Here is a 16,485-nt window from a genome sequence, read left to right as displayed (position 1 = left end):
CAAGACATAAACTGTATTACTCAAATTATACATGAAGAGTGGTTTTAAATTTGCACCTGGTGTTCAAAATACTATTTTGCTGCAAAACAGACTCATTTTTAGATTACACTCATTTTTTTCCCTGTACTTGAATTTGTGAACACTTCATTACAACAGTTCTTTGCAGTAAGTAATTTATTTGAATAAACTTATTCAACATTTTTCAATCAGGTGGCTTTTTTATTAGATATCTGTTTGTCCATCAATTTTAAAATCATTCCTTTGATTTTAAACATCTAGTGTCTTAAAACATTGTACTGAGTGATTTTTTTTTCCAAATTTGGAAAAAAAAAAAAACAGATAATGAGGGCTTCATGACATTGCAGCACTGAAGGAAACCTAGAAACATGTAACTTAGTCACTTCTCAATTCCTTCCCCACACTTTACTCCCCCCCCCAAAAAAAAAAAAAAAAAAAAACTTGATGAAGTAACCATCACGTCTACTGATTGAAGCTTGTTAAACAAGGGTAAAACTGACAGCTCAAACATACTTCTCGTAATTAAATCCAGATGAAGTGAGGAAAAACTGTACGATCAAAGAGAAAGGGAATATGGTTGCAGATTCTCTGAAAGATTTAGGGCACACAAAGCTGTAATTATTGCTCAAGGCGTCTCATTTTATGTTCCAAAACTAATAGTGTGTTTCTAGGAATGGCTACCTTACTGTGGCTTTGCTGAAATTAATAATTAATTAATTGAAATTAATATTTAAATGGTTGATAAAACTTCATAGTGTCAATGCTTTGTGTTATTTGAAACATCAGTATTTAGTTAATTTGAATATAATACAAGAAACAAATTTTGCAGTATCATTTTGTTTCTAATAGCTGCTTTTTGGTTTTCTTGTTTTTGTTTCTCCAGATTTTCATATAATTATTCTGCAGGGAAGATGCACTAGAAATCCATTACTCTTGCAATATTTTCTTGGTTATCATGTCTTCTGTGTTGCTTTCTAATGCATAAATAGTGGTTAGAGTTAGTTGCTTGGCACCACTATAAATGAGAGAGATGTCCAAAAAATTATAGAATATGACTCTTCATATTGTTTCAAATAATTTTTAACCCAAAATATCACAAATGAGGATTAGATGAAAATCAAGATGGTTTCCATTGTAAAACATGCTGGAAAAGCATCTGCATAAAGTAGATAGGAAGCAACTTCTTTTCAGAAATCTTAGTATGAGATTTCAGGTAAAAATGTGATCTGACCTGTGAAGGATCTTAACAGAGTTTTATGAATTTTGTACAAGCATAGTGAAGAAAAACGAAAATTTGTAAAGCATTATGAAGCTGGGATAAGAAACTGGATAAATTCTCTCTTTTTCTGCTGTAATTTTATGTCAGTTTTCATTTGTTTGCCGTGTCATCTTTTTACAGTTGTTATTCTAGGACTCCCATCAATTACCCTTTTTTTTATGCCATCATTGAAGTATGTGCTATTGGTGTAAAAAGATTTAAGAATTGGGGGGATAGATCATGAAACATATAACCAATATTAGCTGTGTGTGATGTTATGCATATATATATATATATATGTGTATATATATATATATAAAACCTACATATAATCTATGTATATATAACATACATACCTATATATGTATAACCTAAACCTACATCTAACTATAAATTTAATTCTTAATCTGGTGTAGTCTTTTTTCTTGTTTTTAATAGCTGTCAACTTCCATTTCAGAACACATGAAGCTAAATAGTCCACTTCTTTCATTCATGAATGGCATTTTGCCATTCTCTTGGAACTATGTTTTTTAGCTCTCAGGCAGTGTTAGTAAATTCAATTCATTTCAGTGTATTTTTCTAGAAGTAGTTTCAAAATTCTGGTGACTTCATCAGTAGAAATAAAGGCTTGGTTTTGTCAGGATTTGAGGTTTGTTTTGCTATCAGGCATTCTAGTGCTTTTTAAAATTGTTCTGATATTTCTTTTTTTAGTTAACAATACTTTAAAAAAAATAGGCAACAGTATAAACTTGGGGGAATTGTTTTCCTATTAGTTATGAAAAAAATGATACAGATTTATTAACTTCTCAGGTCAGGTAACTGTCTTTTCCTCTGGAAAAAAAAAATTTAAATAAACAAAAAACAGTGGCTTTAGGTTAATTTAGGTTAATACCTAACTATAATTTCAAGGGTTTTCCAACCTTCTTTTTATCCATTTAAGATAGCGAATATCTTCCCTTCTTGATAGACTGTGGCTTTATAAATGCTGACTTTTATGTATGCTGTTTGAGTAGCCAATTACTCTTACTTACTTTTTAAAGTTTACTTGTTCATGCTACCAGAGAAAGCTCCTATATCAGCCTTATAAGTATTTGAGCAGGCTTTTCTAATATAAACCAATTTAAGAAACAGCTTGTGGAGCTTTGCTCCTTGTACTGAATATTTTGTAAATAGACTTTTATTTATCAATTTTTGCCTAGAGAGTTTCTATGGAACTTTTAGAGAAATGGGCACTGATCTCTGTTTCCTGATTAATAGGAGTATAAATAAGTAAAAAGGCACTATTGAAATGTTGTTGATAGAAGCTTTCTTTTGTGTATATTAAAGAGGTATATGTGTAGTCAATGGAAAGAGTCTTACTATTATTGAGAAGCTTGAATTGATGAAAATTCGAAATTGATGTGAATACTTAGAGCTAGGAGTTAGAAAGCATTGATATTTTCTCATGTTTATGAAGATGAAAGTTTTATGGCTATTTAGGGCCAAGTCAGAAAGGCCTCGATGATTAACATCACTTCGGAGTGAGTCTGCAATTTAGGGAGAATGAGTAGGCCACAATTAGTATTTTTATCAGATGGTTATGATCTTTGTGCTTCACTTCCATGGACACAAACACTTAAATAGTGTCTGTACACACTGAATGCAGCTGTAATTGAGGCTAGGGAGAGGCACAGAACCCTTAGATGTATAAATGAGGAGCAACAACGCTCCCCTCCCCTTCCGCAGGCTACTCTGTCAAATGATGAATTCTTTTGCTTTGTTTTGAGAAACAAGTCGCTACACTGAACTTTTAATTGATATTTTATTAGTGAATCTTTAAATTCTTCAAAAGGATGTGATTTTATATAAGCAGGTAAAATGTTTTTCTTTGTTTGGGTCTTGATTTCTTTGGGTTCTAATTTGTGTATACAAAGTGTATTGTAATGAAGATTTCTGCTGTATTTTTTTTCTTCCAGAAAAGATAGGCTTTCTATGGGAATAAAAGATTGGGTATATAATTGTGATTCATAATTATCTGTGTGTTCCAGAAGTCGTCTTCTCTGTAGTCAGAGAGATGTATTATATATGTAGTTTGAATGATAAAATTGTTAGTATCTGTTTACTTACTGATAGCAGATGAAAATAAAGCTCTCTCTGTAAATGACTTACTGTTATTAAAGCTGAATTTGTCTTCAGCTAATAAGTTCTGTTTGTTTGTTTCTGCAGTTCAATTCAAAGAATGCTCTATTATGGATGAGCTTAGAGATTAGAAACTACGAGCAGAGCAGTGATACACCCTTTATTAAAGATGATGACAATATTGTATAAAAGTTTCTCTTGTAGCGATGTAAAATATATTTTTAGCCTCCTTTGGCTTTTCCATAATCCAGAGTCCTGCTCTGAAATGATATCCTAGCTTGAAATGATGGAATGCAGAATGTGTACTTGAAATATTTTCGGTACATTTTGACACTAACTGGTAGTTATTTGGAAGTAATTAAAAGGTTCGTATTCTTGTTCAAGTGTATTTTTCTAATAGTAGTAGATAGGTGTATCCCTGGGGTGGGGGGAGTGTTTTACTGTGAGTAGTGTATGGCTATATAGATTTGCAAGCAGTCTACTTAAGGCTTTAATTTCAAGTAAGGATGTCAGGAGATTACATTGTTTTCACAGATGGTTTTTTGAAGCACAGGTGTAGGCGTTTTTTGTATGTGTTAAATCAAACAGTGATTTGGCTTAGGTACAGATAGAAAGCTAAATCAAACACAGGGCAGGCATTGCAAGTATCTGGTCCTTTTACTTACTAAAACTGAATTGCCAGTATTTTTTAATAAATGTAGTTACTCTGATCATCAGCATTTCACAAAATACTAGTTGACAAGTTTAATCAAGACTTCAATTTGCTGAAATAACTATTCGGCAAGGTAATTTTAGAACTGAGTGTTTATAGTTAATAGTGAAGATTCTGACAACTGGTATGTTCTTAGTGTTTCATGTCTCTCTTTGGCAGTCCTCATAGTTAGATTTCATTCTGGCGTGCTTGGAGTGGTAAAAGCTCTGCTAGGGTTAAGTACAGTGCATAAAACTTGTTGGTAAGTTTGGGATTTTTGAATGGCATGAAGTTGCATTGTGTATCTAGCTGAAGAAAATTCTTTGAGATGTTACAGTGTAAAGTTGAAATTATGAAGAAGGTGTTGGTTATTCTATTTATACATCTCGATTTTACTGAATTACAGAATGGTTGAGATGGGAAAGGGACCTCTGGAGTTCATCAGGTCCAACCCCTCTGCTCTAGAAGGGCCAACTAGAGCAGGCTTCACAAGACCATGTCCAGGTGGCTTTTGAGTATTTCCAGGGAGGGAGATTCCCCAACCTCTCTGGGCTATCTGTGTCAGTGCTCAGTCACTCATTTAAGCTCAGTTTGGCTGCATGTCAGCACTTGATTCAGAAGATATGGAAGGCCAAATTAGGTTGTGATTTTTCATTGGAGTACTATTAGGTATGAACACAGACCCCTCTGTGGAGGCGCAGTCTTCAAATCATTTCCTCATCCTGTCTGATCAACCGTACACTTAATGTCTGTTTGTTGCTAATTTCCTACTGCCGAGGATGACAAGTGCCACCTATGAATAAGGCGAATTTGCAAGCAGATACACTAATCCACACATTCATATTAGTAAAATGCAACATTTATGATGAGGTGTGTCATAAATGTTTTTTTAATACCACTTGTATGGTTTATCTAATGCATCATGAAGACATATAAACAAAATTCAGCTGTTGTATGGTTATTTATATAGTTCTTTTATGCCTAATTAGTTCTCCCCCTATTACTTCATTTGGGGCTCCAACAGATTGAGTTTTAAGTTCTTTTAATAGGCAGTTTTTCGGCTGGTTTATTAATTTTCACTGGTGTTGGCAGCAGCATGTTATGCACTGAACTGACTGACAATAAGTTAATGACGGTTAAAATAATAATACAAATTTCCGTTTTTCCGAAATAAAAGAATTTGCAGTAGAGATAATAGGCTAGTTTTATACTGGTAGCATTTACATACTCTGTGTTGGTTTAATAACTAAGTTGTAATTTTATCAATACTTAACTGTATTTGTTTCCCCAGATATTGCAGCTGTATTTGTCCTTTTGAAGAGTTGTGGAATGTATGTGTATCTTCAGAATGATAAGGTGGTATGTCATGCAGCTGCATTCCCTTTTACTTTAAGTATTGTAGACACTAATTCCATAGTTCATTTCAGGACAGCACAGAGAAACATTCAAACATGTAATTTGTAATGGAAATTTTAATAAGCCAGTTTAATTAAACTTTGTTATCTGAGATACAGAACACTCCGATGGAAATCAACCATTTTCAGAATAGTAAATGGAGTGTTGAGGAATTTTTGGAGTAACTAACAGAAAAACAATGATTGATATATGGATAGTGAATGTTATGGTTGAAGTGATAACTAACCATCCAGCAGATCTAAGGTTTTTAACCTTCATCACTCTGATATTTTTTCTCATCTGTTTACTTGAAAGAAACCAAACAAAAGCTTGGAAGTACCATGATACCGTTCCTATATATTGATACATAATTCAAATCTAGTATTGACAGCAATTGGAGATTCTTTCTCTCTGACATAATGAGGTAGCCTAGTGGCATAGTGACATAGTTACCTGGTCCTATTTCAAAATGTGAAGATCATTGGTGTAGTGACTTATCTGTAAGAATTGGGTGGAAACTCAAGTTTGCAGCAATGCAAAAGCAAACAAAAACATTTTGTGGAGGAAAAACAGAAGTTTGAAAGTTTCGCAGCCTTTCTCTTTTGACAGAAAGACTAGAAAAAACTGGAATTTGTTGATAACTAAAATTTGGCAGCAGAAGTTAATAGGGAGTCTAATTTCTTTAAAATTCTCTGGAGATATGACATACAGAGAATTTTACTGGATTATACGATAAAACCATATATTAGTATCAGTTACTAGAACAGTGATTTATTTACTTTTTATATTTAAATGCAGGGTCAAGTGTTGAAACAAGTGAAAGAGGTCATGACATCTGGAATTCCTCCATAAATTTTAAAATTAACACTGCTTCAAAAATTCAGACTTGATGCTTAGAAAATCTCAGTCATTTTTTGTAGTTGCCATCTACAGTACTGTTGAAATAAGAAGTGGAATTTTATTAAAGAGTGTAAACTTTTTTACCTAGTAACCACTGAAATAAGTATTTCAAAACTTTACTAAGGCTTATGTGTACAGAGTTGCCCAAGTGGTGGCCAGTAATTCCCTTCTGGAATTACTGTATATTTCAAGGTGATATTTCAAATTACTATTATTTTATAAATATGAAGATTGTAAGAAGCATATCGTGTGACTAAGAATAATTTTCTTAACATGACTGGATATGGTCTTTGAAACTATTGTCTCTACAGCACTGACTTGTTTTCTTTAACATTAAGTACAGTTAAAATAGTCCATTCTCTTTGCTCATCATATTAATCTGACATTGCTGACTTTCCTTTCTCTTACAAGTCATCCATTAATGGTATTTCTTATTTGCAGTTTGGAACTTACTGAACGAAAAACATTAGTGTTGAAACTATAGTATATGTTTATACAGTGTTGCTCTTAAATATGTTCTAGTTTCAGTAGAAATATTGTTTTTTTTTTTCATTGTGGTGGTTATTGTTATTTCTGAAGTCGCATGTGCAACCTTAATGGTGAATTTGACTTTGGGAGGTTTGTCTCAAATAGTTTCATATCTAGAATATATGAGTTTTTTCTTTTCTTTCAGACTTTCTTATCATTTCTGGTATATTAATTTGGTTTTATATTATGAGCTTTTTTGAAAGGAACCGCAGATGTAATTTGTATAATTGCATATCTTTGTATTTCTGTTTCTCAGTATTTTTGGTGGGTTGTCCAAGACAGTAGTCTGCTGACTGTAAGGTGGTTGGTGTTTTTCTAAGAAATTTTTAGACTCTGCTCAATAATTCAGTAATGTGACATTATTACCTATTTAATATATTCTTGCCATTAAATTTTCATTTCCTTTTATACAGCTAAATGTCATCGAACACTGAACTATACCAGGTTTGTCTTGTGTTAAGATGAAGGATTCAATGCTCTGCACTTGAAATTCTAACCAGGCATGTTAAAATTCATGAACTAAAATGAAAATATAGTTATTAGTCTTGTCTTTGCCCTGGTATGAAACTATATAGGTAGATACTGTTAAAAAAAAAAAAAAAAAAAAGATATTTATTAATATCCATCACAGCATTTTCATCTTTTTGCCATCCTAAATGAACATGTAAAGCTAGCAAAAGGATAAAACTTTCTTTTTATGATACTGAGGCTTTAATGAAGAAGAGGGGATTACTTGGAAAATATTTTTCCCAGGAGAGAAATTTATATTATATAAAAAGTTTTTCCATCATACTTCAAAGAACCAATTTTTAAATGACTTTAGATGACCTGAAATTAGAGCAGGAAAATTCAAACAAAATATTAATCATCCTTCCAATAAAATATATTTTCAGCCTTGACACTCTTGCACATAACTTATGAAATGACATAGCCTCTTAAGTGCTCAACACCAACATCCAAACACCAAGGAGCAGATGTTAGGAACAGAACATCTACCTATATTTCCTCTCTTTTGTTAATTATGCAATTTATTGGCTGATTTCAGAAGAATTGTACTGGGGCTCAGTCTGATCTCAAAAATAAGTTGTTTATATCAAGTCTTTATGTCTCATTCCCGTAATTAGTTTCTGGGTTGTTTGTTGTTTTTGCAGAGAGTTAGGGATCTCAGATATTTTTTAGTTAGTAATGTGATAACTAGGCAGAGTCTCAGATTAGAGACACAAGTATGGGGAAACTTTGAGTCATGAGCATTGCTGTATTAAGTATCAGAGAATATGCATGGAAGACAGTCATTACAGATAAAAGCCACAGGGAGTCAGGCTGCATGGTTTCTGTGGGTCAGGGAATGACTCGTATCTTCTTGTTCTTCGGTTTTGATACATCCAGCACAACCTGTTAATCAGCTACAATTTGTGATCCACAGAACTAGTTTAATCATGTACGAGCTGTTTTTTTACAGTGATTTGTGAGTTTATATCTTTGCAGATACGAACAACCACAACAAAATAAAACAGCAGACTGAAACTTAACTAGCTTTAAGGCAAAGTAATATTTCCCTTTACAGCTTGTACTATTTCTATGTTTACGAATAAGTTATTCTAAAACTAATTTTCCACATAGAAATAAAAAAATCTCCTTTTTTCTATTTAAAATGATTATGGCAAACTTTTAACGATCACTGCTGGGATGGAAATCAGTCTAAGATTCATTTCTACACTCTTCAGTTACTAATACAATGTGTAATACACTGTGACCTTTTAATAATATCATTTCATGGAAATGAAAGCAATAGGTACTTCTTTCAGTGTGGGAGAGGATAAAAGAGCATGGAACAGAATGGATATAGACAACAGTCTTGTCAACTTCCGTGGTTTCATTTCCAATTGTACAACAATTCATTACCTGTTTATCACTAGTACTTAAAGAATTCAGGTATTTTTAGTATCTCTGATTTAATATTGTTGAGAATTTCTGATTGATTTAGGTTTGATATTACCTAATATAAAAGTGTACATTTGCATTAGATACTCGTGTTTTGGGTTTCGTTCTGTGGTGCATTTGAGTAGCTGGCAATTATCATCCAGCTTTTTACTTCCACCGCAACAGACAAATGTCTGGACGTTCTTTAGAGAAGAATGTTTTTGGTTTTTTTCCTGTCCTGTTATTTGCTCTTTCTTGCTAGCTTAGAACTCTTGAGTTTTTGAGAATTTGTTTGTAAACCGACTTGAAAGACAGAGAACATTTACCCCTCAGCATCTTGTATAGCTGTCATCTTTGTGTATTCATAACCTGTGATCAAATTATCATGGAATGGTTTGTATTAGAAGGGACATTAAAGATCATCTAACTCCAACCACCCTGCCACGGGCAGGGACACCTTCCACTACACCAGGTTGCTCAAAGCCCCATCCAGCCTGGCCTTTAACACTTCCAGGGATGAGGCATCCACAACCTCTTTTGGGCAACCGGTTCCAGTGCCTTACCACCTTGTAGTAAAGAATTTCCTCCTTATCTAATCTAAACCTCCCCTCTTTTAATTTAAAGCCATTACTGCTTGTCCTGTCACTGCTCTCCCTGGCAAAGAGTCCCTCCCCAGCTTTCCTTTAGGCCCCCTTTAGGTATTGGAAGGCTGCTACAAGATCTCCCCAGAGCCTTCTCTTCTCCAGTCTGAGCAACCCCAGTGCTCTCAGCCTGTCTTCATAGGACAGATGGCTCCAGTCTCTTGATCATTTTTTGTGGCCCTACTCTGAACTCATTCTAATACTTCCATGTTCTTCTTGTGCTGGGGGACCCAGAGTTGAACACAGTATTCCAGGTAAATTATGTAGCTGTATTACCTATATTGAACATACAAGGGGGCATAAGTGCTTTTGAACTATGATCGTGTATTCAGTATAATTTTTGAGCTAGACTAGACTTCTAAGCCAACAGGATAAAGGAAATTTTCTACCTTCTTATGTTGGAACGTACTCATATACATATAAACACACAAAAAATGTCCCACTTGACAGCGAGACAATACTAGCAGATTTTATGATTCTACAGACTTAGTACTGAAGTTTTTTTTCTTGTTTATATTTTGCTGGTAGATTTAATTACACATGAATCATTTTCCTTAACAAAACCTTACAGCTTCGCTGAGAGTGCGCGAGAACAGTATGAAAAACTGTCCAACATGCACAACAACATGACTAAATTGTATGAAAATTTGGGAGAATACTTTAGCTTTGATCCCAAAGCAGTAAGCATAGAAGAATTCTTCGGCGATCTGAGCAACTTCAGAACTCTGTTTTTGGTAAGTAATGTCTGCAAAACATCATATATTCTTATTTTTCCTTTGGGTTCTCTCAAGTTTAATTCCTTCCTCTTCTTTCTTCCTAGAGTTTTAGTTAACTTCTTGTTTTATGCTGTGGCAGGGTGTCAGATGCATGTGTCCAGAATTAATTTGATTTTGGTCACTGATAATTATAATTCTTTAACTTGCAAACCCAACTGTCAATGTGAGCAAGACATGGATAATCAGAAAACGTGTAAAAAAAAAAAAAAAAAAACAACCCTCCCCTTCCCCTCTACCCCCCCCCCCCACCTCACAAAGCCACAAACAACAAAAATGAAAACCACCAAAAAAACACAAACTCTTAGTGAATAACTCTTAGTGTGCCTGGAGTGTCACATTATGTCTCTAGAGAATATTAACATCGCTTGGAAATACCACTGTTTACCATGCAGCTGTAGCTCTGAGATGTGTCTATTGCCAGTATCTGGCTTAATTCATCACATAATCATAGGAATTTCGGTTTTTGGTGTGATGGATGAATAACCACTTTAAAATGTAATTTTAGTGTTAAGTTTACTGTATTAGTAAACTTTTACTACAATATATCTGACTGTTCATTTTAATTTGGCTGTAATTATTCTTTTTTTACTGTAAGCAAATTGACAATTTTTTTTATAGTTAGTAAGTAGGCCAACACATCTGCATGAAGATGTGTCAAAAACAGGAATAGTTGTCATAAGCTATTTCAATGCATTTACTTTTCCATAAATCCAAAGCTTACATTTTCAAACATGGATGTCTAATTTTTGAAGTCTACTTCGTTGTAACTACTTGAAACAGACTTCAAACTAGCAATATCCAAATACTGTGGTGAAAAATCTGTCCTCAAGTCTGTATTTAAACAGCTTTGAAGGTGATAAGAGCCAGAGAACAAATATCTAGGTTTTCTAGAGAGCATATTAGAATGAAAATACTTCCAGTTACTTAAGTATGTCTATTCCTTCTTTGTTGACTACCTCAAGATCTGACTAATAGCCTGTTGCTCTTTGCTGGTTATAATTGTATTTGAAGTGAATGAATAATAACGGCGGGGAAGGTGGGATCAGCTTTAATTCATTGCTACTTATTTAAGGAGAAAATTCTCCGAGATTTATCTGTATGCTTGTCCAGGAGACAAATCTCTTTTCATGTCAAGGTATAATAGTTATATATTTTCTATATAAAATGTCGTATTCTATAAAATAGAGTGGTTATTCTGTCCTTTATCCTTTAATATGATGGCTATAATATATATTATAATAATAGTTAAGACTTTATATATGTCTAATATTTTGGTAATTTAAAGAACAAAGAGTCAACTCAAGAAAAATCTAGGATTAATCCCACTGGCAGGAATTACCACAAGGCTTGGGGTGCCAAAATTTCAAATGTATGAATGCAATAAATCTTCTGCTGATATAAGTTCCACAGTCTGCAAAGACACAAATCAGGTTATTTTATGAGCTTTTAATTTTTATGTCATATTTACAACATCAACACTGTTGTTGGCTGTGTTATGTCTAAATTCATGTGGTTATGTTGATTGGACTTTCAGAGATTATTTAATCCACCTATATAATCCAAAGTAAGGTCAAGTTACAGCAGGTAGCCTAGGGCCTTGTTCAGTTAAATTTTTATTCAGGAATGGAGACTTCATGACCTCTCTGAGTCTGTTTTCCACAGTGATCACACTTGTGGTGGCAGAATAGGAAAAAAATTGTAACATAAGAGACTGTATTTATTGTCTCTCGTTCAATTGCTTTGCACCTCTGAGAAGAATCTAGATCTGTCATTTGTACACCATCCCATTATGTTGTGTAGATAGCAATTAGGTCGCCCGAGAGCCTTCTCTTCCTACAGGAGAACAAACTCAGTTCTCAGCTTCTGCTTGTCATATGCTCCAACCTCATGACCATCTTGATATCAACTACTGGACACGCTCCAGTATTCATTGGAACTCATTCTGGGCACGGAACTCCTCCAGACGTGTTTTTACAAGGAGTGGTAAAGTGGAAGAATTGCCTCCTTCAACCTGTTACTGTACTTTTAAAATAGTTGACTGTGCATTCAAACTTCTTTGCTCCAAAGGCACACTGCTGCCTCTCATCCAACCAATTGTCCACCAGTAACTTCATTTTTCTTCAGAGCAGCTTCCTAGGATTGCTTTTGCATTTTACATTAGTTGTGTTTAGGGTTAAGTAATGTGGTGTTAGCCTATACTATAGAAAACTGTATATTTACGAATTTTTTGGTGGTTCAATTTTTAAGTTTCACTGAATTTCCTAAATATCATTTGTGAGAATACTGTCTGGAATGGATTTCACTGCATCTCTAATACTGTACTTCAGTGATGATTGTTATGTGGCCTTGAAGTATCTGTTTTTATTTGTTTTTCAAATATTTGCTAATTTACCTCACTTAAATGAGGTCCTGCTTCTAAATCCAGAATGTTCGGGTGGCTTTGAACATTTGCACATTAAATACAGAATGCAGGTAAATGCAGTGTGACTTGGGAGGAAGGAAGTGTATTACGTCACTGAAGAATTTTAATTTGCATTGAGAATAAATTTCTCTTCTGTATGCATTTTGTTCACTTGTACTTATAGCAAGGCTCCAGATAGCCAATTCTCACCGTTTTAGGAAACTGTTAAAAATTAGGGCATTTCTAACTTTATTTTTAATCACTGAAATAACTGTAGCAATCAGAGTAATGAAGGTGTTGAAAACTACTAGCAAACTACTGTTAATTATCATTCCCAACATGCACATAATCCTCTTGTTAATGCTGTGTACATGTCTTCTGCAAATACTCCTCTGTGGATATGGAAAAGAGGTGTAAATTCTATAAACTACCCAGATAATTTTTACCATGAGATGTTACCTGGGTTTTATTTGCCAGAATGTCCTTTACTTTCTTTATGTATGAGTGCGGGAATACCTGTGTTCTTAAGATTACTAGACAGTACTGAAAGCAGACAGCAAACTTATCTTGACGTTTGTTTTCTTTTTTCCTTTTTTGCTTTTATTGGAGGGGAAGAGGATATTATCAGAGTGTTTGGTACAGATAAAATACTCCTTGAACGTCAAATCTAGCAGAAAAAGGATTTACTTTGAGCAAGTAGTTGTATATTTTCAGTAGACTGCAACTATTCTTCATTTTTTCCAATGTAATCTGTCTTTAGTATTTCACTTACATACTAAATTACTTTTAATGGACTTTTCCTTCTTAAAATTCATATACAAATGTTAGCTATTCACAAATCAAGAAGACAGTATCTTTCTGGTGGGCACCACATAGTCATGTACCTCCTTGTCAATGAGGGTCATGATAACCTCACATGTACGTTTTCATAATCCTTGTTACAAGGTTATTGTGTTTGAATAATACCTCCACAACACCTTCATCTTGTGCTGTAAATGCAGTCAGCAAATTAATGCATTGCAAAACATAATTGTTTTATTACCTAATTGATGTAAAGTGCCTTTTGTGTTAAGGGAAAGTAATTACAGATGCAAACTTGAGTTACACCTCCTCCAGAGATCAGAATCCACCAGCAATTCTGCTTTTGGAGTTTCTAAACACCTATGTATGGTCACCTCTTCTTAGGATATTTGTATGATGTTTGTTTTACTTAATACTAAAAAACTGCAATAAAATGTTTTTTTTTTTTTAGGGTGGGAGATTATCCTAAAGACTAAATCTCCAGGAATTAATTCAGTTTACTAAGACAGAACTATCGAGTTCTGTATTCTGGTTTGGAATATCAGACTTGCATTCCAAACAGAAAAGACAGACAACAAATAATCTTTCCAAGTTCCTAGAGAAGTGGGGCTAATTTCTTGTGTCACTTTATAATTTTAGGAAGCGGGCAGTAGTCTAGTAAGATACTGTTTTAATGCTGTATGTGTTGGTCTGAATAGTTAATTATCTGTGTGGTGCTAAGGTTTTTAAAAGTTTTTATCTGTATTATCTTCTAAGCCTCTTTAAATATTAAATATTAAAGCTTCAGTATAAAAAAGTGAGATCTGAGACGTGTATAGCGTAAGGAAAAGCTTTCTTTCCTTAGTATAATTTGTGCTTTAGTCAAATTGACTTGTTCAGATATATACACTAGTTGTAGTAATTGTAATTAGGTCTTTTGAGAATTTCCTGACTTATTTTATCCACTAGAGCAGACCCTTGTAGACTTCAGTGGCGTAAAGCTTCTTGTTTAAGGATTTAGTTTTTCCATATGCATGAAGAAGGCCTAGGGCAAGCATTAGAAGTTCGCAGTACAATGATTTTATTTTATATGAGGAAAATTATTTTAAAGAATTAAAATTTTCTGCAACATTTTGATGGCTATGAAAAGTTTTTCAAAAAGACAAAAAAGCATTTCATTTTCAAGTTTAAGGAAAAAGGCAAGAAAAAGCAAGTAATCACTGAAACTCATTTAATCTGTGGAATTTACTGTAAAAATTCATAACCACTGGTAAGAATTCAGGAGCCATCGGAGAAAACTGAGTATATACAGCATTTCCAGATGTTCTCTAGAGCACGCCTACTTATTAAATGTGTTGTTTCCAAACCAGAGTAGTGCCTGCATGCTGCTTCTAAGTGTTTTTTTTTCCCCATTTATGGTAAATGGTTGAAGTAGATGGCCAAAATATAATTCCAGGTATTTTTTGAAATACGGATGACTTGGCTCTTCTTGTTTGTCTTTCTCCTGTGTTATTTCTTGTACTACAGCTGCTAACAAATAAAAGTTCAGGAGTTCTTCAGGTTGCTGCTTTCGGTTTTGTTGCTAACATTTCTGGTGTGAACATTTATGATAAGACATACCATAGAATCATGAGGTAATTTAGTGTGGAAGAACATACTAGAGAGTCATTGAGTCTGACATCCTGCTCAAAGCAGAGCTAGTGCAGTAGTTCAAGCTGCGTGGGACCATGTTTTGAATATCTCCATGAATTGAGATACCCTGTCTGTGGAAGACTGTGTTGAAGGCTTTGCTAAAACCAAGATAAACAACAACAAACATGCATTGCCTTCCCCTCCACAGAGCCGGTCAGTCATTTCAGTACAGAAGTCGGGGTTGGTCAGGCACAATTTGTCCCTGCTAAGTCCATTCTTTTGGTTTCCAGTCAGCATCTTGTTCTTAATGTAACAGGAAATGGCTTCCAGAAGGAATCGTGTTGTGAACTTCCTGAAAACACAAGTGATGGCTGAGTAGTATGTAGTTCACCAAGCTTTCCTCACTCTTTTTAAGATGAGAATAACACTTGCTTTTCACAGGCTTTGGGATGTCCCTTGAGTCCTGCAGCTTTTTGATGAAATAGAGGCCTTGCAATGACATCAGTCAGCTGCCCCAATAGCCTGTGAGACAGCGATGGTAAAGGTTGAGATGAAGAAGGTACTGAGTACCTGAGACTCTGAGGTTAGGTTCCATACTCCATTCAGCAGCAGACCTATCTCTTCCTTATACTGAGTACCTGAGACTCTGAGGTTAGGTTCCATACTCCATTCAGCAGCAGACCTATCTCTTCCTTATACTGAGTACCTGAGACTCTGAGGTTAGGTTCCATACTCCATTCAGCAGCAGACCTATCTCTTCCTTAATCAGCCTTTGTAGATGTAAATGCCCTTCTCATTGCCTTTAACATCACTTGCCAATTTTATCTCCCACTGAGCTTTGGTTTCCTTAATTCTTTCCCTCCCTGTGCAGTAGTGCTGTATTTCTCTTGGGTAGTGTAACCATGCTTCTAGCTTTCAACTTTTCTGTTTTACATGAGAGCTACATCAAGAGTTCATTGTTCAACCACACTTAAACCTGCCAAACCTCCTCAGCTTTCTGCATGACAGGATGGTGATCTTAGTGCTTGGAGAAGGTTTTCCTCGAAGATCGGTTATCTGTGTGTGTGTGTGTGTATATATATATATATATATATATATATATATATAATATGCTGTGTTTTAATTGAATCTACAGCATATATAGTTCTAGATAAAGGCCAGTCATCGGCACTTAGAATTCAACACAGCCCTTCAAGAAATCTTGACATTTCTTCTGTTAGCTTTGTATAGCAGCTTTAACCACTATTTCCCTTTGCTTAACCTGTGACTCTGTATATAATTTTGCTGTGTGAAAGCAAGTATGCTGACTAAATAAATTACTGACTCTTTGTTATTTTTCTTTGTCATTTTTCTTCTTTCATTTGCAACTGCAGATAAGATTGTTACGCTACATAATAATGAAATTCAGCTAGTGTTTTTGAAAAAGA

At 34.4% G+C, this 16,485-nt stretch overlaps 1 protein-coding gene across 10 annotated transcripts in view; it reads left to right on the top strand.

Annotated features, from left to right (window-relative positions):
• The window catches only part of DIAPH2 (diaphanous related formin 2), a 186,690-nt gene that overhangs the window by 107,647 nt on the left and 62,558 nt on the right, over positions 1 to 16,485 (top strand). For all 10 annotated transcript variants that reach the window (XM_050713503.1, XM_050713510.1, XM_050713507.1 and 7 more), the window contains one exon: positions 10,040 to 10,203. In XM_050713503.1, the coding sequence (XP_050569460.1) occupies positions 10,040 to 10,203 (164 nt within the window). The remainder of the gene's footprint in view (positions 1 to 10,039; positions 10,204 to 16,485) is intronic.

This window comes from Cygnus atratus, chromosome 13, assembly GCF_013377495.2.
Source record: "Cygnus atratus isolate AKBS03 ecotype Queensland, Australia chromosome 13, CAtr_DNAZoo_HiC_assembly, whole genome shotgun sequence".
In the NCBI taxonomy this organism is placed as follows: domain Eukaryota; kingdom Metazoa; phylum Chordata; class Aves; order Anseriformes; family Anatidae; genus Cygnus; species Cygnus atratus.
This window is presented reverse-complemented; position numbering and strand designations above follow the sequence as displayed.